The sequence below is a fragment of the Mugil cephalus genome, chromosome 7, assembly GCF_022458985.1.
Source record: "Mugil cephalus isolate CIBA_MC_2020 chromosome 7, CIBA_Mcephalus_1.1, whole genome shotgun sequence".
NCBI classification, from domain to species: domain Eukaryota; kingdom Metazoa; phylum Chordata; class Actinopteri; order Mugiliformes; family Mugilidae; genus Mugil; species Mugil cephalus.
Genome location: NC_061776.1, coordinates 24,923,023 through 24,948,362, shown reverse-complemented (window position 1 = coordinate 24,948,362; position 25,340 = coordinate 24,923,023). Strand labels below are relative to the sequence as shown.

General features: G+C 40.9%; 1 protein-coding gene across 5 annotated transcripts in view; it reads left to right on the top strand.

The window, feature by feature from the left end:
* Positions 1–25,340, top strand: part of astn1 (astrotactin 1) — a 401,467-nt gene that overhangs the window by 204,938 nt on the left and 171,189 nt on the right. For all 5 annotated transcript variants that reach the window (XM_047589220.1, XM_047589219.1, XM_047589218.1 and 2 more), the window contains one exon: positions 1,065–1,192. In XM_047589220.1, the coding sequence (XP_047445176.1) occupies positions 1,065–1,192 (128 nt within the window). The remainder of the gene's footprint in view (positions 1–1,064; positions 1,193–25,340) is intronic.

Genomic DNA, 25,340 nt, shown 5'->3' with positions numbered 1-25,340 from the left:
ACCTCCAAATTCACTAGATCCCAAACTGATCAAGTATCTGTGGGATGATCCACAGAGGCCCCTCCCCTCGACCCATAGGACCCATAGGAAGCCCCCCACTAACAACAGTGTTTTACCAGACACCACAGGACACCCTCAGAAGACCCATGTCCATTCTCTGACGAGTCATACTTGTTTTGGAGACAAGATAAACCTACGCAATATTAGGCAGGTGGTCATAATGTTATGCCTGATTGTTATATATGAACCATATAGTTTTGTTTTAGCTTTAAAGATGTTTAAAAGCATAGTTTAATTGTGTGTAACTCAATTGTAGTGTAGAACTACTTACACAATCCCAGAAATCCATCACAGGCGTAACGCAGCAAGGCCAAAGGAGTTCTCTTTGCACACAACCATTATGCACGGCAGCAGCTATTTATAGTCTCTCTGGTGTCAATTATTAATGATGTGCAACTGCAAACCTTCTGGTAATGATATCTGATGATACTAAGGTTGGAACGGTAATTAGTTACTTAGTTATAGCTCCACACTGGTGCTGATTATAGACAATGTTTATTACAGGTGACCCTATTCACCCAAACATATCATGTATCATGTACACACAGTCAGTCAATACACAAACAGAAGAAACGGCTGATTACTTTAACACATATACAGTATTATTATACAAATCACGTCTGTTCATGAAGTTTACTTGTGGCACATATGAATGACATTGTCATGTGTATAATTGTTTTGTGTTTAATTCTTTTAAAAGGAGCATGAGAGGTACCCCTGCATGTCCCAATAGTATGGGTTTGAATCTTGAGGATTTTACCAAACGTGTGATTATATGGTGACTTTTTCCTCATTAGGCTATTCACTGTTTTATTGACTTCACACTGCTACAAGAAAAGACACTCCATTGACCTCCTAACATCGCTGTATCCCCTTGTTTCCTTTAATCTCTCTTGGCCACCTTGCTCCCTGTGTCCCTCCTCTGTGCTCTCCCGGTGTTGAACAACTGAACACTCACGTCTCTAAATACTGCCTCTCCTATTGTCTCTTTCTCTTCACACCAGGCATAAGAACTTTGCCCGAGGCATTGAGCAGCAGCTCCCAGATGGCATGGTGGTGGCTTCGGTGCCAACGGAGGTCCAGTGCCACGAGGAGCTGTCAGACCCCGTGCCCGACCCAGAATACCTCACGGGTATGAAACCATATTTCATGGTTCACTCTGTTAGATCACAGCTGCGCAATAGTATTTCATCACTGGCCTGTTGAAACCCCTCATTACTCAAAAAAGTCGTACCACTCAAGGCTTAATAACCAGTTTGGCATATTGTTTCTACTGATTCCCAAGGCATTGGAATGTTCACTCTGATATTGTCGTCATAATGTTTGGACAGTTATTTAAAAGACGAAGGAGGTGGCCAGGGACTTCAATTATACAGGCACCAGTGTAAAATTTCTTATGGGTCCACTCAGTTACCACTCTCCTCTACTAGGTTAGGATTTGTTATAAATGATATAACCCCATTGCCAAACAATAATCTCAGGACTGCGTCAGTGAAACCGTAATCCTTGTTTAGTCAGTGTGTTCTATATCATTGACTACCAAGTTTATAGCATTTTACATTGTTAAATGTTGGCAATTATCTTTTTTTTTTTTTTTTTTTTGTCAAATAAACCTCAGTTAGGATACAATTAGGGTGTGTCCTCACAGGGGCATTTCCCATCTTGACCACCACTGGGCGTAAATTGCGTGACTCTGTATCTCCTGTGTGTAATTCCCGTGGGATATGGGATTGATATTTATTCAGGATAAAAGTGTCTCTGTGGGTTTCTGCTGCTGTGGATCTGGCAACTGCTTATTAACGTACGAAATACCCAAGGGGTTCCAAACAGAATCAAGAAAAGAGCTGTGATCAAGTAGCATTATGATCATCACAACAGAAACCTAAGACTAGGGTTCTTTTGGTTCCCTTTGGATGGTATGTCTTTTTAAAATATCTAAGTAAGTAAGTAATCTCCTCTACATGTTGGAAGGTGTCCCAAGTGGTGTTTTTTTGACACCCACAAGCTCTGAAGTGTGTGTTGTTGGATGCATTATCATACATTCATTCAAGACTTGACCTCAGAACACACAAATATAGTGTTGTGATATATTGATTGAAAAAGTAATTTGAGCTTCATTGTACTTGGTTAACTTGGCATCAGTTATCAAGAAACACAGCATTTTTACAGTAGATGAAAGTAAAAGCCTTCAGACACGATTTACATTATCATCATCACGACTCGTTTTAATGAATAGTTTGCCTTTCAGTTGAGAATGATGGCTGACAAACAGTAAAGCCGTTCAAAATCAAGTCCACACGTAGAATCTTTCTCTTGGTTTCTGTTTCTTATAAACTTATTCGTTCAGACCTCGCATTGACATCTGTCCTGGATGAACGAATCACAAGTGGGCATCTTAAAAGACAGGTGTAACGCACGTTTGAGCTATCCGATCTCGCACCACTTTCAGAGATGGCCTGCTCAGCAGGAGTACACTTGCATATGCAGTGTGTCTTATTCATTGAGGGAATAAAAACACTTTGTAACTTCTGTTACAAATGATTACCTGTAAAGGATAAAAGCCTAAGTGATGTCAGTTCATTAGTAATGGTAGACTTTTAAGATGTGCTGTCCTTGCAGTTGTTAATTAACTACCAAATTCTTGTGTAAATCTACACAAGAATGAACAAATTAAATTATTATGACTACTCTGTGCGCAATTTTGTTGGTATGTTGTTAATTATTGATGCGATCGTGTTGATGGGGCCAAATGGAGTTAAATTATGTTTTTCCTCAGTAATGATCAGAACTTCAATTCATCCTATTTGTTATCACAAATTCCAGCTTGCATGGAAGTTTCCAGGGTTAGAGTTAAGCTCTGAGCTTTGAGCAAGGTTTGTGCAAGTGTAATGCCAGCGCAGACAACAGACATGGTACATGGTTCATACTGATCCATTAGAGATGGTGGCTGATATAATAATCCACTGCAATTGAGCGGCACAGTGCGCAACTGAGATTGGATGGCAATGGCTGGCTGGGGACGCATGTAGAGACGCGTGTTATTGCCAGGTGTGATCACGTGTGCTTGAAGCTAGACACTTGTGTTCTGATTACCCAGGTTAATGTAAGCTCACAGTCAAAAACAGTGACTAGTATGGAGAGAAAATAGGAAGAACATTAGCAAGCAAGTTTTTCTTCAGTTAAGTGTGTGTAGCGTGGGGGGGGTGGGTGGCTGGGTTCTCCCACCACTGTCAGGATTCATTAGTCAGTGGCAACAGAAGCCATTTCGCTGTTGTCTTCATTACCAACGCAGCACATGGCAGCTATGTTTGTACAGCACACAATCATCCAGTGTGAAACAGCTGCTGTTAACACTGAGTAAAAGGAAAATAAAATTTAAAAAAAAGGGATCCAGAAGGTCCAAAATTAGTGTCGTCCATCTGGGCCATTACCCACAAAGTTTGATCTCTCTCTTATTGTCTTAATTGTTTACTTTTACAGTGTTATTCTCTAAATTGTACAGAGCAATTTAAGATATGGGTGTTTTAATGCCTAATTGAAAAGGAGAAAAAAACACTTTGACACAAAAGTCATCTAAAAAGAACCACTCCCTTTTTGACAGAAGGTGACAGTAATATTTTTGTCATTATTCCTGAAGGCTGGCATTTAAGTTGTAGAGCACGCAAGACTTTTTTTTTTTTGTTTTACAAAGAGCAGATCACTTTTATGGAGAGGATATCCTCTCTGCACTGCTTACATAAGTAATAACCTTTTTCCTCATGCTTTACAACAATAGGGAGTGTAAAATTAAAAATTATATTTCAGCATATTTGCGAGGAATGCTTCATCCAGGCAGCCTGCTGGCTAAGCTTATTCCAGGCTCCTGTGTAACTGCCTCTAAATGGCCTCGCAGTGTAGAAAGCAGCAGATTGCAGGACGGCTTTATCGCTTGTTGTTGATATAACAGCAGAGATACAAGGCCAGTCAGGACAGCAATTCAAAACCGCATCATTGGAGGTTACGTGCAAGGTGATGGACAATCAAATGACGACAGTACAGCGATGCTTCCAACTGCCGTTTATTGGTGACTTTGGAGGATATTAAAACCGTGTAATCTAAATGGATCTTCTTTTGTCACGTCCCTGAGCCCCCCCCCCCAAACTGTGCAGCTCAAGCCTTTTTATCCCTGCGTCGCCCCTGGGTTCCCAGTGCGTACGGCCCAAGATAGAGCCCACCTCAACAGCACTTCTCATCTAGTGCCTCTGTGTTGGGCTTTGGCTGTAGCCACCGTAGGCTTTATTGAAGAGTAATATCGTAAATTGAGATATCATTTCAACTCATCCAGCAGCGTGCCATAGAAGCACACACTGTACTCTAGGGCACAGTGATTTTCACTCTCCGCCACCAATGACAGAAGGAAAGTGATGGTCAGGGCCAGAGGGCACATAGAAATTACAATGTGGTGATCTAAAGAAATGGACATAGAAAGAAGTGCAAATCTGTCATACAGAAAACCGGAGTCCTGATGGCACATCTGGGCTAGCTTTGTACACCACTGGTTTCACTAGTCCCTTATGAAATTAAATGGGGCCTTGCAGTTGCTGTACATTTATATAAGAGTGTACAATAGCACTTGATGTTAGAAGTCCAAACCTTTGCTGTTTTAAGTCACAATTTACAAGCATTTGTTGTATTCCTCATTTGTTACAGCTATCCACACTCTCTACTATGCAATTTACTGTGTTTTAATGTTTTAGCTGTAACTTAAACACATAACTCAGGCCTTGTTCAGACTGTTATGGCCAGGATTCTAGCCTCGCTCTGTCCAAAGTTGTAAGAATACCTTTAAATGTCATGCAGCTCCCTTTTAAAAAACAGAAGACAACACAACTTAATGATAACATTGAAGAAATATTAACAGTTACATTAAAAAGTAAATAATAAGGGCGGCACATTGGGTCTGTGTTTAATACTGATGCCTCACAGCAAGAAGGTCTGGGTTCAAGTCTGGCTCTGGCCTTTCTGGGTGGAGTTTGCATGTTCTCCTTGTTTCTTTGTTTCCTCTGATTGCTCCTGTTTCCTCCCACTTCCCAAGAGATATAGACTGTCCAGGTTGTACCCCTGCGACCCTAGTGAGGATAAAGCAGGAGTAGAAGGTTAGGTGAGATGAATAAATAATAAATGAACACCTTCATCTACACAAAAGTGATTTCTGCATCTGAGACTCCATCCTTATATACTGTTTAGGACTAGACTACAATGTTTTGACCTATGTCTGCAAACATAGAAACCAATAAAGGAAGTGCACTCACTATGTAAGCACTGGACATTAAACTGGCTCAAATGGGGTTAGGGATTTGCAGGCTAAAACTAGCAAGGAGGCTTTCTGAGGTGCATGCCCAGGTTCTCATGGTATACCCAACAAACTAGTTGGAACACACAGCTCGTAGCTAACACGACCACAAGTACACAAATTATTGGTCCTGTTCACGACATCTCACATTTTGTTTTTCAAGAGAACTTGTTCACCATCACATGATACGTCAACTTATTTCTCTCAAACTTTTCTGAGCAGTCAGTGGATCTTCAGTGTGATTGCTTTGTCAAACCACTCTTTGGGAGATCAAGAATTAAGCTTAACGCTCAGATTGTTGGCAGCACTACTCCTGTAATGAATGATTCAACATTTCTACCAACTTTAGGAAGCGAATAAAGGATTTAGTGTCTGGCAACAGTTTTATAGCACTCTGTTGTGACTACTCGGGCCCTTGAGCTCTTTTATATTTAAGATGTTTCTCCATAAACTGACACAATGTTCTATCGGCTTGTCAGAAGTGATGCAAGTATTGTATAAATGCCTCATGAAAGCTGACAGGCAGTCACTCGTGGTCCATAAATGCACTCTGCGGTGTTTCAGGCGGGAAAAACGTGTTATGTGGCAGAGTTCATAGTTTGGCCATGCGTATTTCCATACAAAGGGTAAACAAGTAACCGGAATGCATTTTGCTGTACTTGTCATGTTAGAGAGTGTGCTTCAGTCAGCATTGATTGATTTCATAACAAGTAATCATGTGCAACCACCCTATTTATTTCTCTGTCTTTCTCATGGTGACACATTACACAACTGTGCAGTGCTGATGACGGATGTGCCAGCAACTCAGGCAGCAAAAATGCCCTGTTTGTTCTTGGCCTAAGTTGTCATAAAAAAACTCATGGTGATAATTTGTGATCACTTTGATGTGACTCACATGTGTAGTTGCCTGGTATGACTGGAGGAAGGGGTGGCATATGAACTTCAAATTCACTAAACTGCAGCTATAAAGAAATTTTCAAGTGAGTCACATTATTATAAGTTCAGCACGTACAAGCTGAGTGAAAAGTAACCATGTTTTGTTCATTCACTCAGTATCTATACCACTGGTTTAAAGTGCAGCCCCAATGTTGTGCATACATTTTAATGACTAAATTTAAAAAGTTTTTAGCTTTCTTCAAATTCTTCAGTAATCTTTAACTTTTTCAAAGTTAGAGATAATGTCATTTCCACACGGTGATTGGTAAATTTCCCCAAGACGTGGGTAGAGCCATGATCTCACAAAGATATTGAATGATTATGTGCTTGTGAACAGTATTATGATCCAACTTTCCAGACTGATGAGCACAAGCGGGCGTTTTAATGCATTTTAACTGGTGATTTAATTTGATTGATGGCAACTTTACCACGAGCGCCAAACAACAGAGCAGCTGGCAGACTTGGTGACTGGCTGTTCAACAAAGGGAAGGTCAGTGGACTAGTTTCTGTAGAAGAATTGTTATTTTTTAGGATCGAGTTTTTTATTAACTTATGAGCTACTTTTGTCCGTGTGTTTTACTATTATCCTTTATATTTTAAAAAACTTCCTCAGTCAAAAGCCACATCACTCTTCTTGTCAACAGCTGATAGATGCCACAGTTGTGCTAATGTTGCTCTGTGTCTGCTGTGTGGTGAAGAAAGGCAGCTGTTTTCTGAACGTTTGGCATAAAAACTTAAAATGTGATTATACAGACAGAATCACCCTTGGCCGCTATCGGCCAAAAAGGCCAGTGAATGGAGGTTTAAGGTCAGTGAGTCTCTACCCATTATTATAAGCTGGATCCCGTGTGTCTGACTAGTCAACTTTCAGCTTTAAGTGCTCTGGATTTGACCAGCACTGGGAAAAATAAGGATTTTAAGCAATTAACAGTAAATTTGCAGCAATGCAAGTTGACTTATAAACGCCAATTCATTTATTTTTGGCTCATAAAATAAATAAATAAATAAATAAAAATAATAAAATATCATACACAGTACTTGAAAAGGTGACACAAGTGCCATGTGCACCATGTGACCAATAACTAACACAAATCCATGCAGAAGATAACCGTAATCGTAGTAGTAGCTGTTGCATTTGCTATAGGAACCAAGTTTATTTCCCAAAATAGTTCAGACTAGAAAGTATTCTAAAGCCAAAACTCACCAGCTGGTGACATTACCATTGCATTATTGGTACTGATCAACAGCCTTGTCACAACCGACTTGGATGTATTATGATCATGTCCTGTGGGACAGTAACAACCTTACTCACTGGCCCTTTAAAACAGATGGCCCGTCCTGTGCTCATTTAATTCTTTCTTATAAACATTTGTTTCCTCTCAGGGTTATGACAACAAGTTGTGTGAAAGGAAGGGGAAAAACTTCTTTTAGCTTAGAAATCTTGGCTGGGAAAGTGGTGGCACCATTCATATGAAGTCACCTGGGGCATCTTCTCACCTTACTGCACCTGTTCTCTTGGCCTCCATATTTCCACTGAGTGCACAAACACGAGCGTCCAATGCAAAGCTCTCCAGCCCCAGCTTTCTGGCTCATCGCCACTTCCACTCATCTCCTGGCAGGTCGTCAGCATTATCGCTGCGCCTGCAGTTAATTGCGAGGCTCAGGTAATTGTCCGTGGGGTAGACAGACGTGCAGAGGCGGCGCCGGTGAGACGAACGTCTGTTGCGCTGCGATGAACGCATGCCACCCCTCCGTCCCTTGCTGATTCCACCAGGTTTGGTTGCTATGGTCAGTGTATTTGTCACAATGTCAGCACTCCTTGTTCCAGCCCTCTCCGGCCCTCACAGGGGTGAAATCATTCATCTTCCCATTCATCTCCAAGCTTGGAAACCATTCATCATGAGGCCAGAGACCTCCATCAATTATTCCGGTGGGAGAAAGAGTGAGGAAAGAGAGGCTTTTGAAAGGCAAATACATCTTGATTTAATTGGAAAGCAAGTATGCCCAAGGCTGCTAAGCACATTTCCCCCAAGATGGAACTTGAAAGATAACAGACCAAAAGAGAGACGATAGACAAAGGATTCTGAGGATAAAAGGAGACAATAGAGGGTAGGAAAGATGGGTGGAAAGATCATGGAAATTTTGGAAGACAAACCACAACAGGCAAAGAACAAGCACCCGAAAGAGCACCCAACAAACTGACTGAACGACAGCTGTTTTTCTCTGCACTCTTCAAGGCACGTGGATCAGAGTCCGGACTAAGGAAACCATTGGTAGAGGTTAATAGGGCAGCAGAGGAGCCATGACCTGCTCTCATGCTCTGTGTCTTTGAACGGGGGTGTCTATGCATCCATGTGTAAGTTCAGAAAGATATAACACCACCAAAGGTGAAATTGCCACCCTCGTGAGCCGCCACAGCACTGCAGCCGATTCTCTGTCATCAAAGCCACGATTTCTGCTGATAGGGTTGGAGAAATGGCTGACACAAGAGTTTAGTTGCTCAGAAGGGAAGTTTCAGAAGGGAGCCAGGACAGGAGAATACCGCTGAGGATGTTTTTTACTTAGACGTTTATACATTTAAAGGAGGATTCTTTCACATAGGAAGTCGTGGAGTAATGTGTCTGTGACTTGGTTAAAGTGAAGTGGAATAAGGTTGGATTACTACAAAGGAGGCACAGTACAATTAAGGTTTGGCATTTTCATTAATTGTTCATTTATCTGTAAAAGCACAACAAATTGAAATGATTATTTCACTAGACCCATGAAAGCTTTTCATGGACCTTTTTTTCTATATTTAATTTAGATTTGTATGGCCTAAATGTGCTTTAGGGGGTTTAAGTTTGCAAACAACCCAATGAACCCCACAGACCAGCCACCCCTAAGCTTTTATGGTTGTGGGTCAGAACCTGGCAAGCTTTGAAAAGCTGTGCTTCCAGAAGACTCGCCACAGTCTGTTTGAGTGGCCCTCTGTGGGGCCGTCACCCTGCAGTGGTCTCTGTGGTAGGTTGTCTGAAGCAGATGGGGTTTCTGGGTCTTGGTTCGGTCCTGACAGCTTTCACTGGGAAGCTGTTATTTCAGGACTTCACATCCATGCACGCCCACTTGGGCTGATGGAACTGCAGTTGCAGGCAGATTGTGCCAGTGAAGAAGTGATTTGATGTCTTTATCCTTTGTTTTCGTGATGAAAACAGCATCATTGTTTTGAGCCATCTGCTAGCTGCCCTTGAGGACTTTGCTGGAGCCTGTGGACCAGTCGGAGGCTGCATTTCTGACTGTGCAGCAGCAGCTCTGATCTCAGACAACGACACCATCTTGTTATTGGCTTAAAATGTTCCTCCAAACACCTATAAATGGCCAGATGCCAGGCAAAACAGCAAAAAAACAAAATGGATAGAAACCAAGAGCCGAAAATGAGCACCATAGTCACAAAAAAGATATCTCTGTTATCACTAGAAAGACTAACAAGTGTTTCAGTTGAATGATCAATGTGGACATAACAGTAAGGCAGTGGGGTAGCATTATCATAAGGTCACTAAGATGTTTTAAAGCTCCTAAAAATGGTTTAATCTCTGTTTTTGGCATAATTGCCAGCTGCCAGCTTTAAGCGTTAAGTAATTACAAGCTTGCTTTCTCTCAAGGATTTAGTGTTAAAAATTTAAGTTGTTAAAAGTTTAATCTAGCTAAGAAAACTCCTCTATATGAAAAATATTCGGTTGAGTTTTATAGATTTCACACAATTTAAAAACTGATACAGTTTCAGTTGATTAAATCTCTCTCACGGAGCAGTATTTATTTATTTTTTTAGAGTCCCATATTTTCCATTCCAGACAGTTACGTTTACCTGTTAGGCAATAAGCATTGTGGTCTTTGCTTTGAGGGCGCAGGGCAAATCATCTAGTGATTAAAATGTGTGTAATTAAGGACAAAATCTAAAATCTATTGTCGGCACATTTGATCCATCCACCATAAACACACACCAAATCACAGAAATGATAACAATTCCCGTCCTTGACCATACTTTTGTTCCTTGTCAATTCCTGTTCCTTTTTGTTGACTCTGTCAAAAATGTCTGGTATTTGCATTTTTTTTTTTTTGTGCAGGTAGCTATAAAATGAAACTTTAATGCATGTATCAGGCAATCGTTTTCAAGCAAACTGCTGCTGCTCACACCATGTCTGATCATCACATCATCTCATTTTTAGTAGTTTGCCATTCTCAAAAGTGATGGCGGTCTTGGTGTTCCCACCATCTTTTTACATTTCAATCATTCAGTTTTGCAATGCATTGTTGGTGCAATATGATAAGATGCGTTTGTACCCCAGATATTCCTCTAAAAGTACATGGAACCCCGCATAAGATTAAATGCAGATAGCACCATCTTGTATTTGTTTAGAACCACAAGGCAAAAAAAAAAGAAAACTCTTTCTTGAAGTAAGATTTTTTTTTCATTATTGATTTATTTATCGTCTTGCACTCCTGCTGATTACATCACACGGGCATACTGCCTCTGGCACATTTTCTTTCCCTCTGATTTGCAGTGTTTGTTGTATTGGTGCATTTGTGTGTGCTTGCAAGTGACTGAGGGATAGCGGAGGCGAGACCTGTGAAGCTGTCATGCTTCTCTATCACGCGTCCCCATGAAAAGCAAAAATATCGCCAGCAAAGTTCGTAAATCTCATCTCTGATCGTCAGATTTCACACCGCATTTCAGGGTTTAAATATATACGCTCCCACAAAGACGCTTGAGCCGAAATGTATGAAATCACTGTTGGGTGAACTTCAAACTTTTTCTATTAGAATTTGACTTGACATTTATGCTGAAAGGTTAAGACACAAAGTTAAATGCCAATTGTTCCAAACTCAGCTCCTATCCATTAATAATACATGGTTATTGGTCCGGATTGCAGTTTAGGCTAATGAATATCATTGCAATCAGTACGTTTTAATATTTAGAGCCTTGATTAGATTTAAATTGATCCTCTGCAATGAAGACTCTTTATTTATTTCTTTATTTATTCCTGCCTCAGCCTGTGTTTCGCTCATCAAGGTCGTCCTTTGTGCTACTATATTCCCCTCATCTTGTCATATTCAACCTGGCCTCCCCTCGAGTCTGGCCTCTCCAATCACTCCCCACGTTACCAGCCTTTAGATATGTCAGCACTGAGATGGCACATAATCTATATTTTATAAGGCCTTGATATAATTGGTGGCAGTGAGGGAAGGTCATGCCTTGAGGGGCCCTCGCCCCCCCCCCACCCATTGGTTTCCAAGACAAAATCCTCAAACAGCAGCCCTCCAGTCAAAAATGTGGATTGGGTACGATAAGGCGCATAATGCAGTGAGAACAGCGTCACTGTTTTAGGGGAGCGGAGCACGTTGGAGCGCAGCGATTATTCAGCATGTATTTACTTTGAAAAACATGCGTGGGCTATAATGTATTCAGCGTTGAGACATATTCTAGACTGAATTCCTGAGTGTCAAGGCTCCTGGGACTGATGGCTGGTATCCTTGCTGCGGCTACTGCTTTCTTTTAAGAATTATTGTGAGATAAAAGTGTTTAGCTAGACTAGGTCATTTAAACTGACATTTTATATACATACTAGAACTTTTTTCAAATTAGTTAGTTTACTATTTCATTATCAGCTTCTGAGAAATATCTTTTTTGGACAAAAGACTTACATCTGTCCCTCTGTCTTAAGATATTTACATTTTAATTTACTGCAGGTCAAGTGACTTCTGCTTCATCTCCTCATATTTGATGTAAATGTATACTTAACTTTCTTCACGTTTTGTCTCATAATAATTTCAAATTGATAATTTCTCCCCCTAATCGCGTCAGGTCAATCGGCTATAATCATCCATTTATATGCAGTGGTATTTAATAAGGAGCTCGTACTCATTAACGGCTTATTGTTGTGTATTAATTAAACTGGCACAATGTCTTATCCTAAAAGAAAAAAAAAAAAAAGAAGATCCAAAAATGAATGCAGCCTGAGCACACAGAGTATTCAAAGTTCAAGTTCCAGTCTTCTTTGTTTTAAAGAAAAAAAAAAAAAAACACCCTACACTGAAATCCACAGCCTCTTGTGTGAAACTTTTAAATTTAATCAGGTGGTTCTCAAATTAGGACCAGATCATGTGTTTTAATAAAAACTAGATTATTGCTAATTGTTCAGTTGCAATTTATATATTTTTGACATATTTGTATTTAAAAATTGCAGTAGTGGGTATTTTTTGAGGTATAAAAAGGGTTGTATATGTGTTTAACATATTTCTTTTCCAAAACTGTACCTCCAACATGCGGTAACACTGACCTAGATAGCAACTGAAGCGCAAGAGCCACAGACCATCCACATTACTGTTCCTGTTAAAGTCTCCGTCTTAGATTACCTAATTAACTGCGGGGCGCGTTTTGTTGGTGTGATACTTCCTTTTCAATATCATACAGTTGATACTGTCTGTCTGTGACACAGGCTATGGCATGAGTTTGTTTACTCCATGCTCATCATGCTCAAGCTCAGCCTGCCAGCTACTGTCAGTCAAACAAACACCATTCAGCAGGCAGAGGAGTCTTTCTGAGCCTTTATTTATTCTTTCTACTTTCAAATGCCATCAAGACATTATTGCTAATTCCAGAAGGCGATAAGATGGACTCAGTCAAACTTATACTTTATATTTATTGGCATTAATGTGTAAACATCAAACCTTTAGTTTGCACCAACTCATATTACTTATTTAACTCCTTGGTGTAACCAATACTTATCCTAAAATGAGTCTGGTAATTTTTTGGATTTCATTTTGGAGTGATTTTAACCGTAGACTGTATAAAGATGGATGAACAAACAGCTCCTTAAAAGTGAAGTCAAAGTAAGTAGAGCGCCCCCTGGTGGCATTAAACATTTTGTCGTTGTTTTTATCTTCAAGGATGGTTTCAGTCATTTTAGGTAGTTAAGTCTTTAAGACCTAAATATCCGCCTGAGCATAAAAAACAGCTTGCAGTATTTGCATTACCGTAATTCACTGATGGACAGGATTCAGAGGCTGAACACTGCGAGGTTGTGTTTTCTGGAAAAAAAGTTGCAGTTTTGGTAATGATGACGCACCGCTGCTGTCACCTGCAGGTTGGGGAGCAAAGACCAAGCGGCAACCTCTGGTCTGAGTGATGAAGCCCATGCAGAAGTGCAAAAAATTGCAGTTCTTCGAGTGGCATTTTGAGGCTGGCTCCAAAAGGGAAAAAATTCCCATAGACCCCCATGTTAAAAAACCCAACTTTACGACAATGTTTCACATGTTACAGCCTGGTACAAAAGACTCTCTGACAACTGTACAGAGTGTGATTTTTTTCTAACCCATTAGTTTATTTTTTATTAAGGTTTAAAATTCTACATAATTTCCTGTTAGCCTGAGCTAACAGGTAGCGGGGAGTGGGGTGGGCAGGTCTCAACGTCCGACACGACCCCTTACGTATATATTTGGAGTATCCGAGTGTGGGTGGAGTAAAGCACATCTAACATGAATTTTAGAGGTTCAGAATCCAGTGGGTGACGTCACGATGGGTTCGTTCATAGTATATACAGTCAATGCGCAAGACTGGGGTGCCCCACGAAGGGAGAGTTGTTTGGAGGAATTTGTTGGTAAAAAAGTTATTTAGTCAAATGCAGTGTGCTTTAATGGATCGCCGGAAAAAATAATTAAGTATAGTATATAATGGAACATTTCTTTGTAACTGGTGGAGGTAAAGCAGAAAGCAGTATTAATTATTATTAAGAAGTGTCAGCCTGTCATCGATATCGAAGCTCCAATTCCAGGAAGTGGGCATGCGTTGTCCATATTTATATACAGTCTATGGTTTCAGCTGGTGCAGAGAAAAAAATCACTATAGGACAGTATTCCAAACAAAATCAGAGACATTTTGTTGTGAACAAATTCAGTTCCACGGCACTCTGATGATTTGTATGACTACGCCGCTGTTGCTCATCTTTCCATCAAACCATAAAGCTGGCCCAAATTATTTGATTTCAAAGCAAACAAACAAACCAAAGTTCCACTACAAAAAATAATAATAATAAAAAAAATATTATTGTTGGGCTGGTTTTCAGAGTATATATAAGGTGGTAAATATTTAAATTCCTGTTGAAAATACAATTGTAACTGCACACTAGTGTGTGTGTGTGTGTGTGTGTTCCTGCTTTCACTTTGTATGCTTCAGTGGCACTGACAGTATTAATACAGGGCAGATGGAGGATAAATGGTGAAACACCTTTATGATCCTGTGGAGAACAGGTCTCTTTATCAGCACCTGAGTTGTTCATCTTCAGAGGTTGGTGAAGGGCATCTACAGCCCATCATTTCACCAGCTTTGTCATCACTTCCCCTCCAGTGTCCCTTGTCCCCTCCCTCCCCTGGGAAAAAATAAAGAGTTAATGCTGACACGGTAGCTTCTGTTCCTTTGTCGTCTTCCTCAGTCAGAGCCGTCAGCCTCACTTGCACATACCATAGTACGACGAAAACGTACTCTTTATTTCACACCCATTTCCCGCACAAGCATATGTGTAAAATCACAACAGAAAACTGTAGCACCTTGACCTTGCTGTGCCTTGACCCGGTAATATTGCGGCACTTTAGCTGCACTGCCCCTGCCGAGGGGGCTGCAACCATGTGACGCTTCCTGCCACTTCCCTCTCTGTGCTGGGCTAGTTTTGTGCTTTGTCAGTCTCCACGGGTCTCTTTTCCTAAGTGCTACCCCCCTCACTGCCAGGCTCTGTTAGACATTTTCTATTGAAATGAAATGACTTTCAACTAAGTTCTTCAAGACTCATAAACGCACACAGAGCATGAAGCTTTAATGTGGAGTTCATGAGAAAGGAGGATATAATGGAATGTTTAAGGAAATATGCAGATGTACCTTCCCCATGTCTGTTCTTATAATCTAAAGCAATAAATTTTTCCATTTATAAAATTTTCATGCTCTTACTGCCTCTTATTACCTTCTTGCCTTCATCTTATATACTATTATGAATATTCTCTATAGAAATATGCAGGAGCTGTATAGACACAGATATAGTCAGTAACCTGGAAACTAAAAGTCACTAAGTTGCCAAATCGGCAAGTACATGCTCTCACATAATTTTGCTATCAATCCAGGAATTATATTTCATATATTTTAAAAGAAAATTATGTAAACAAGAACAGCTGCACTTATAGAGCATCTGATTGTTGACTACAAGTCTACTTGTAGCTTTTTTTTTTTTTTTTTAAGATATTCAAACTTAGACTCAACTCAGACATTATTGATCTCTTTGGGATGACTCCCTCTGGGAAATTATATTCCCAGCAGGCACGTACAAGAATTAGAAATAAGAAATAGAATAGGCAATACAATATACAGTAAAGTCTTAACCAATTAAATTACAAATAACAAATATCAAGTATCAAATATTGGGTGGGTGGCTACCACTACTCCTCCCCTTCTGTCCCCTGTGGCCTATTTCCTCCTCCCCCCGAGTGAGTGAGGAGTTGTAGTGTATATTAGTTAATAATATAGACAATAACTGAAACAACTTATAATTGGTAATCTTGGTGATGCAGTGCCAGAAAAAAGTTTGGACAGAACTTATGATTCAATGTTTATTTTTTTATTATGAGTATTTTTACATTGCAGATTAACACTTACTTAGCTGAGTGGTTCTTGCCATAATATGGATTGGAACAGCAGTGGAGCAGAGCTTTTCACTGTAGAGAACTGTGTACCAGTGCTACCTCAGCACATCACAGCTGATGGTGTCAAATAAGGCAAGAAATTTCAAATTTGTCACACTTTGGCAAGTCATGCCTGTTAACTGAAAACAGTTCCAGATGACTACCTTGTGAAGCTGATTGAGAGAATACTAAGAATGTACAAAACTGTCTTCAAAGCAAAATGTATCAATCTGTATCAATTTACAATGCAGTGGGGATAGGGTGATAGTTGATCCTTTTTTTTTTTTTCTTTTTTTTTTTTTTTTTTTACAAATTAGTAGAATTGAATAATCAGTTTTATATAGCACTTTATCATAGACACTCAAAGACGCTTTATATTGGATACATTATTCATTCTCTCACACAGTCACATCCTGGTGGTGGTAAACTACCTCAGTAGTCACAGTTGCCCTGGGGCAGGCTGATGGAAACGTGGCTGCCATCACCAAACATCACTCACTCATAATCGTAGGCCCCTTTCACATCAAACGAAAAACCTTGGTCCGGTATCTGCTCGGTTCAGATGGGCTTCGTTGTGAATAGGAATGCCGCGTCGACCCAGTAATTTACACGATGACGTTGATGAACCTGCCTTTCAGGTTCTGATTTTGTGTCACAGTAGAAGCTCCAGGGTTGTGAGCAGCTCAAAAACAGCAACGTTTCTGCTCCTATAAGAGACTGATCTGGGAAATGTTTGTGAAATCGCACCAGTGAGAATCTTGATGTGAACTGCGCATGGCGCACTGGCAAGGCCGTGAGAACTGCTTCTGCATCCGTGGAGAAGTGGTGGATTTGGCAGCAATGTGTAATGATGACATATGAGACAGAGGAAAAAACAGTCACAAGGTGGGAGGTCATACCTGGGACTGCTGTCAGTGTGAAAGCACACCAAAGGCAGGTCGGCTGGGGTCTGAAAAATCTGTATCAACCTGGTATTTTTGATGTGAAAGTGGTAATGCATAGAGTTCACAACCAGTGGAACAAGGTGGGTTAAGTGTCTTGCCCAAGCATACAATGAACAGAGGGATAGCGCGAGAAACGAACCGCCAACCTTTTGGTATTGGACAACCGCTCTACCTCCTGAGCTACTGCCGCCCCAAGGCATACATTCTCTGAGACCAGATTGGTTTTGCCCTATGTACATTTGCAATACCTTGGAATACATAAAAATAAATTGTCCTAATGCTTTAATGGATGTTTGAAGATATAGAGGAGACGTACAAATGTGAAACTGTACTCTGGCAGTCTGAGCGCCAACTACTGTATCAGGACCTCAGAGAACGTTTCTGTGGACAGGGACTATGCAGGAAAAGGTGTTACGTCAGTATGTCAGGTTCCTACATGAGCTTTGAGAGTCCTATGACTTAAAGCGGACCTTTATCCATAAAGTATTATGCAATTAATTAGATTCTGTTGCTTTTTAATGCCTGTCAGTTTTATTGCTCCATTACTGTTTCAACGATTTCACCATTCATCTACATGTTCATTGTACATGCAGTTGATGCCCTTTATAATATCCGGCCTTTATAACATAATTGCATTTCTTTTTCTATTGGTTTCCTCAGCAGTTCTCAATTTAGCCTCTTATCTCCAGTCAGGAGGCCTTTTCATTTGCAGGAATTCTATCAGAATTACCTTGCGGTTTTCATACATGAGCGGTTCTCGCAGCCACTTCTGTTTTCAACTACGAGCCAAATACAACATTTGAAGCTCAATTAAAATTCAATTTTCATTGCAGACCCTCAATGGTAATCACGTTTAAGAAGGCTTATAATTTATTCCTTGACGCTGATTAATTGCATGGAATTGCTCCAGCCATTTCCTGTGTTAAAAGTCAGTTAATTAGCTGACAACACTGGATGGGATAATTAATACAGCTGGGGGGTCACAACGTGCTACCAGAGATGGGAGCTCGGGCTGGGAGTCCCGGTGACACAGACCTCCCTGCCTTGCAACCACCTGCAGTCAGTGTGAGCAGAAGGTTTGAGACCTAATGAGACTTCAAGGTCTGAGTCCAAATGTTCGTCTTCAGACCTAGTTTCGGATATCTGAAACACACATGTGCCAAAGCAGGACAAGGCTGGGCAGATAAATAATCAGCCCTGTGATCTTCTGTGGAGCAAACCTCTCTATCAAAGGCCGTGGAGCTTGAGCTGTTTGACTTTAGAGGTGGGCGAAGGGCATCCAGAGCCCATCACTTTTTCTATCCTTTATTCCTCATGTTTCCAGACTACATCCACCTTTGCACGTTCATATATCCTTGATTTCCAGCCTGGTTGAGACAGACCTGACTGGGTCATGTATTTGTAGTACAGATATACATATCTATTTATTTTTTATTTGCTTTTCAGTCATCATGACAAGTCTTTTTGCAGCTTTCTTCTATGTCAATAGGTGTAAATCAGTCTCATAGTGCTTTATTTTAAGGATTTGTGTTAGACTACAGAGGTCTTAATTTTAGAGCTAAATATATTAGTTTTTTTTCATTTTCCACCTCAGTATTTGAACCTCAGTATTTCAATATCTTCAAGTGCCTATACCTGATTCCAGAGCTTTCAGTCTGATCGTCGTTGGCAGGGTCAAGCCTGAGCACCCGGAGAAATTCCATGCAGGAGAATGTGCAAATACACAAAACCACCCATGAGGTGATTGACCCATTTGGAAATTTTGCCTGTCGTGACAGTTATCTTCAGCTATGCATGATTTAATTTTCCTTCTTTGTGTTTATTTTGATTTTAACTAGGTTTGGGAAAAATGCTAAAAATGACTGTGCAGTGTTGTCATCTGTCTGTTTAACGCATTCATCAGAATGAGCTTTATTTTTAGAAAGGGGGAGACCTGTGTGGGCAGTGTTTAAAGCCAGAGGAACAGGGCTTTCGAGGCAGGCAGAGTGGCAGTGATTCATAGTTCAACCCAGAGTCCCTCTCTCCCCAAGTCCCTCATAATTAAAGTCGAAGCATATGGCCTTGTGACCACGCAAGCACAGAGGTATCTGCTGAACTTTTCTGGCATCTTATTTTGAGTCACTAGCAACGGCGGTCCCTTCAGCCGCCTTTCAGCGCAGTGGTAATGAAAAACGTGTCACCTTGAGATGTCACAAGGAACATCTGCCAGCCTAATTACCACATATTTTAGGCTTATTGATAATGTGTTTGACAGCGTGGTTTGTCAGGGGTTAGCTCTATTTGTCGGAAGAATGGTGCACTCTCATCTTTTGAACTGGCACCCAAATTTGCCCATCACATTTTTGTGGTATTTTGAGTTCAAGAATCGGAGGACTTGTGGGAAGAATACAGAACCTGATTGTTCTGCTCTGGATGCTGCAAAGCCCGTTCCCATAGGCTAGCAGGGAAAAGAGTCCATGGTGGGGGTGGATGGGGTAAGTTGTGAGCTGTGGACAGGCAGTCTTTTTTTTTTTTTAGAGAGATGTGCCGATGATCTTTTATGCAGTCCTCACCACTCTCTGCACCAACCTCACGTCTGAGGTAGCACTAGCAATGGTAAAGTCCTGGTGTCCCAGTCATTATTTTTTTTCCATATTATTTTTTATTCAACAAACATTCAACATGCACTTCACATTGTTCTTAGAGCTCATGTCAGTTGTCATGCAGGTTTGATAAAACCACCAGGGCCCTCTGGGAGAGTGAATAGCATCAGGTCACTGAGCCAAACAGAAACATGTTGGTGAGTCAGATTTCTGCTTTAAAACTATTCTCCTACAAGCTAAAGAAAGGCAAATGCAAAAGCATTTTGCTTGTTGGCACTCATTGTGATCTCATTAACTTAGTGCGTTTACATGCATGTGAAAAAAACGAATTATTGCGTTGATCGGACTATAACTGGAGAACTTAAGTGCATGTAAACACGTTACTCCGACTAAAATCAGGGTTCTCTTTATCCGATTAAGACACCCAGATAATGCGATTGGAATTCGGTTTTCTCCAGCATGCCGCTCAAAACCGCTGCGCTGGCTTGTGACCCTGGAACAAAAACGTCCAAGTAAGCTGGTCTGCTGCATTTATTACATGTCATAATAGGTCAGCCGCAAAGGGGGCCATATTAACATGGTATTAACCTGCTGAAAAGACACATATCGCCACCTAGTGCGGAGGAGGAGGGCATGTTCCTGTCAGTTATTTGATTTTCTCCGCTGCATGTAAACCGGGACAAGGAGTGTAGTCAGAAAGTTGAATTCTGCATGTAAACGCATTGACTAGCTCCACTCCAAAGATGGCCATTTCTGGAGGGGATTTGGAGCATGTAGTACATGCTTTCCCCCTGAATCCTTCTAAAGGTAACCTAAATTATTGCAAAACATGCCAAATCATGACAGTGCACGTAGTTGTTGTCTAGCCCTTTTGCACTGAACCAAATGTGTCGTCCTATTAGTGTCTTTCATCTTTCATCTGTTGGAGTTTTTTTTTCTTTCTTTCTTTTCTCCAATCAATCAAGGTAATGTTGAGACATGTGCCTGGCAAATGAGCACCTTTCAAACTCAAAGGAAGCATGAGGGTGACACTTAATGTCCCTAAAGCAACATTTCTTCGCTGCAGATAGCTTAATGTTACATTAACACAGAAAAGCTTTATGACTGAATTGCAGGAAAAAGGGAAGCCATGGAAAATCACAGGGGCCGCACTACCCTGAGGACTAAGAGGATTCACAGAATATAGCTGAACCCTGTTCTTTTTTTGTGTGCGTTTGTGCGCCCACAGTAGGTCACAGCAACACTAATGTAAGCTTTGGACATGGTCTAAATGTTACTTCAGAGGCCGACGAGGACATTTTATGGTTGTGCACAGTCCATATGGGCAATAATGTTGGGATTAGTGTAAGCATTTTATAGAGAATACCTGCCTGAAAGGAGATGAGCACAAGTGTTGAAGGCCTGCATTATGATAATTCTTCAGAATAATCTTTCTGTGCTTTGAAAGCACTTGGCCTAGCCTCTAACCTAAAATATCTCATTATCCTCATGGTTGAGGACCAATATTATGTCCCTTTTTATTTATTTATTTATTTTTCTTATTATCGGAAATGTTGTACAATCGGTTTTCTTTTAGATTAGAGAAGGGGACTGCTGGATAAGCCCTGCTATTCACTCTCTTTTTTTGTATTTTAGTTTTTTACTTCTACCTCCTTACTCTCTCCTTCCCCTCTTTTCCACTCTAAATCATTCATTCCCAGGCTTATCTGAGAGTGAAATGGAGCACCGGCCTGGCTAGTTAATGGGGTTCTATGAGCCATAAGATTAGCTTCCTACCTGAGCTCATTCCTATGAATCTTCTTTAGAGAACCGACTAAAATAACAACTCTCCCCGCCGTAAGCCAAAGTTACAGAAGGACTGTTTAGACGGGCTGTTTCCATCATCCCTACGCTCTCCCTGTCAGGCATCAGCAAGCCCTGCACTTGTCTGATACTCTCTGCTTCCCGATGGGACGGAGTCACAAATGTTAACAAGAGAACTCAATTTACATTCCCCAAACAGTTTAATTGGAGCTGGAACAAGACGGCAGGACTCATTTTCCCTTTCTTCAGTGAAGCACAAGTGATGTGAACTTCTTTTTGTGCGTGTGTGTTTTCGTTGCTGTTTTCTTCATTGGAATTGCAATTTGTTAACAAATAATATCCCTGCTATTCAAATTGTGTTATTTGAGTCTATCGTGTGATTTGATGTAACACCTTTGCATTTTCAAAGTCACAATACATCAATGTCATGTTCACTGACGTTATGAGTAGTGCAGTCACGCTGATGTAGGCTGATCGAATTTCAGTAGGTTGATGTGTAGATTATTGGTAAATGGTCCTGAGTACTGTACCTGCTCGAACTATATATCTTCAGACAGAAAAGCACTATATAAATGCAAGACCACTCACTAGTCATCTTCACCAACCTAAATTATACTTGGTCGACCCACGTCAGTGTAATTGGGCCCGTGTGGTCATGACGGAGAAAGCTCAAGGCTCTTTATAGAAACACTGACACATGTACCCACTCATTTACACAAGCACATTCACATTCACACACCAGTACTGCCAAGTACTGGGAGTTCAGTGACTTCCTCAAGGACGCTTCAGCATGTTGTCCATGTACCGGGGATATAACCCTCTGATTCGTGGACCATATCTTTTAACTGTATTCTACCAAACTTAAACTCAAGTCTCATCTCATCATATATAACTGATTATCGTTGGCTGCTGGAGCCTATCCCAGCTGTGATGGGGCGAGAGGTGGGGTACACCCTGGACAGGTCGCCAGTTTATCGCAGGGTTAACACAGATAAACAGCCATTCGCACTCACACCTACGGTCACTTTAGAGTCACCAATCAACCTAACAAGCATATCTTTGGAGGGTGCGAGGATTAACTTGAGTCCTATATATAAAAAAGACACAAGACTGTTGTAATGGCTTTCTAGGGGACCTAAAAGCTGTACTCAGGTGCAGATTGGATTGTATACAATGTAACCCTGGCAAGCAGAAGATGAAGTCTGCAGGTTGCAGCTGAGAACAGGTCAGGCAGGTTGCTGATTGCAGTCAGACTTGAGGAGATGAGTGTCGGGGTGGCTGGGTAAGCATCATTCCAAGATTGGGCAACAGGAAGAGTAACGGCGGACTCTTGGAGTTGGTTGTAGCAGTACCGCATTGGTGGCTGAACTGTCTGAGGAATGACGTGAAGATTTAAAAGTAGAAGAACCTCCAAGTGCATCGATAGGAGGAGCGAGAAAGCTGCGCCACATGGAGACAGACACACAGACAACAAATCAGGGACCAACAACCCTAGGACAAGGGGGATAAACAGAGAACAAAGGAATAGAAGAAGGAAAAAACATCCTGGACTATGACAGACAATTACATTAAATTCCCCAGAGTCCAAATGGCGTATGTCATTCATCAGTTAAAAGTGAGAGGATCTTTTATATTAACAATACTACAAATCTAGTCATGGAGCATTACAAATGTCTGCCCAGCTCCGAAGATATGTTTCAACTACAGCTTTGCTTGTTTGCCACGACAGCTAGGCCACTTGTATCCTCTGATGAACGTCATGAAATGTCACTGAAAGCCTTGGGAAAAGTAGACCTTTTGATAGTGATGTTATTCTGTCAAACTGCTGTCTCCATGACTGGAGATTGAATCTGATGGGTAAACAATGCGATTTTCCATTAACTGCCATTAATTCATCCCCTCATTAGTCTTTCTGGTGTGTCATTGTTTTCTAGCTGTCATCCTCAACTCAGAGCTGGTTCTGTCATTTGGCAAAATCAGATCAGGACACATTTATTTATACCATGCTTACCGACAAAAAATTAATGTGCAATAGGGGCAGTTTCTGCTGAAGTATTTTTTTATTTTATTTATTTTTAGGAGCTTAATTGCCAAATACATTTGGTAAATGCGCTGCATGTACAGTTTGTTATTTGTCATTCTGCTAAAAAACATGAAAATCCATGTTCGCTGAAAGAATGACAGAAGCTAGTTCCGCCCAGCTTACCTTGGGATTTTCATTTCCCATTGTGTTTGCACCAGGAAAAAGCAGACAGGCGAACAGAGATGAATCACACGGCAACAAACTGAGCTCTGCCTCCTCGTTGTGGGCTTCATTTGAGAGTTTATTTTGCGATGGAAGACTGCACCCAGTCCCCCATAGAGCTGGAATATTGATTTGATTTGATTTTGATTTATGTAACGGCCGTGCACTCAGAGTCCAACGCCGTCCCGCTTATAGGAATTTAAAAAAGGAAGCTTCCGGACAGAAACCTTCCGTTAACTTGTTGCAATCATTTATTTTTGTCATCTGATAAATCCCTAAGGGCCTAATAATTATTGATTTACTCCGCCTGCTGTCAGCCTACCAACAGAACACAATAATGAATGATCCACATTTTTATTTATGTGACAATCACTCTGACAGCAACTTAGCATTCCTGGTGCAGTGACTGATTTCAATAACTGACCTCTGGGTCATCATATGATATAGGATGCCATGGTTTTACAGTTCAAACATAAACTATAGCTCTGTTAAAACTGTGCTATCGCCAGAATTTCTCATCCTGCCTGAAGCTGCATAATATTTCGTCCAGTTTTAAAGGTTCCTGCCAGCTGCACAGCAACAGCAGTGTACATGACAAGTGCTTCCCACATACACCTACTGCTAACTAATAAGTACTGCTCATGCTTTATGAGAATCAAAAGAAGCTTGACCATTATTCGGGCCCTGATGTCTAATTTTAGTGTGGCCAACCTGGTGGTTTGGTCACTGCTTGCTTCGTCAGCGAAGTTTGCCGTCTTAATTGCTTCTATCTCTGTTCTGAGATCTTTAGCATGAATGTGCGACCCTGTTGCAGCCCACTTAAAAGTTTTTATGCTTTTCCTTTTACTTTTTTTCCCTCAAGCTTCCTGTCTTTTGTGTTGCCTCATGTCCAGATGACTGTTTCATCTCCTGGTCTTTATTCTCTATCAATGCACAGTGAAAGGAATAAAACTGTCTTTAACTTCCATTTTCTACTCAAACATGATGTGCACCTCTGCTCCGTACATGAGTTTTAAGTTTAACATTGCCACTAGTCGCACAAGTACTCATAAATGATCCTCCCACACTTAAGCCTCCGCCCCGATCACGCATGCAGTCGGAAAATGTATAATTGTCACGGCTCATTTTTGCTTCATATATCTTTTTTTTCACATATAAAAATCAACATTGTCGTTCTCTTCAGGTGTTTAAGTGCAGAATCATTTCTTGGCATGATTTAAACAGAGCAGCAACCTCATCTGGTTACTTGTTAGTAAGGGGATGATCATTAATCAATTTTCATGAATTAACCAAAATGAACTATACCAAAATGTACAGCGGCTGGATTATGGATTCACAGATCCTCAGTAAAATGCTTTTCAGAAACCATTCGCTCTGACACTGGGCATCCTGAAGGTTGGCCCACCACCAACAATCAAATCAGCATCGTATAAAATGTGCAAACTGACAGCTCCTTTTTTATTAGCACTGGCTCTAAATCTGCACCCACAGTGTTTTCAAATGCCATCAAACATAATCAAACATGTCTGTTGTTAAAGGAGTCAGGTAGGCCTCCATTTGCAATTACAATTTCCATGAAACCGTCTCAAACCCTCAGCGTCACGGCCCACATCGATTCAAGCTCTTCCTTTCAAACCCTTGTTTGAACAACTTGTTAAGATAAAATAGCTCTTTAACCATTCAACTGTGGGGGAAATTTGCAGCATTGCATCAGCAGACAGTATAAGGACACGGGAGAT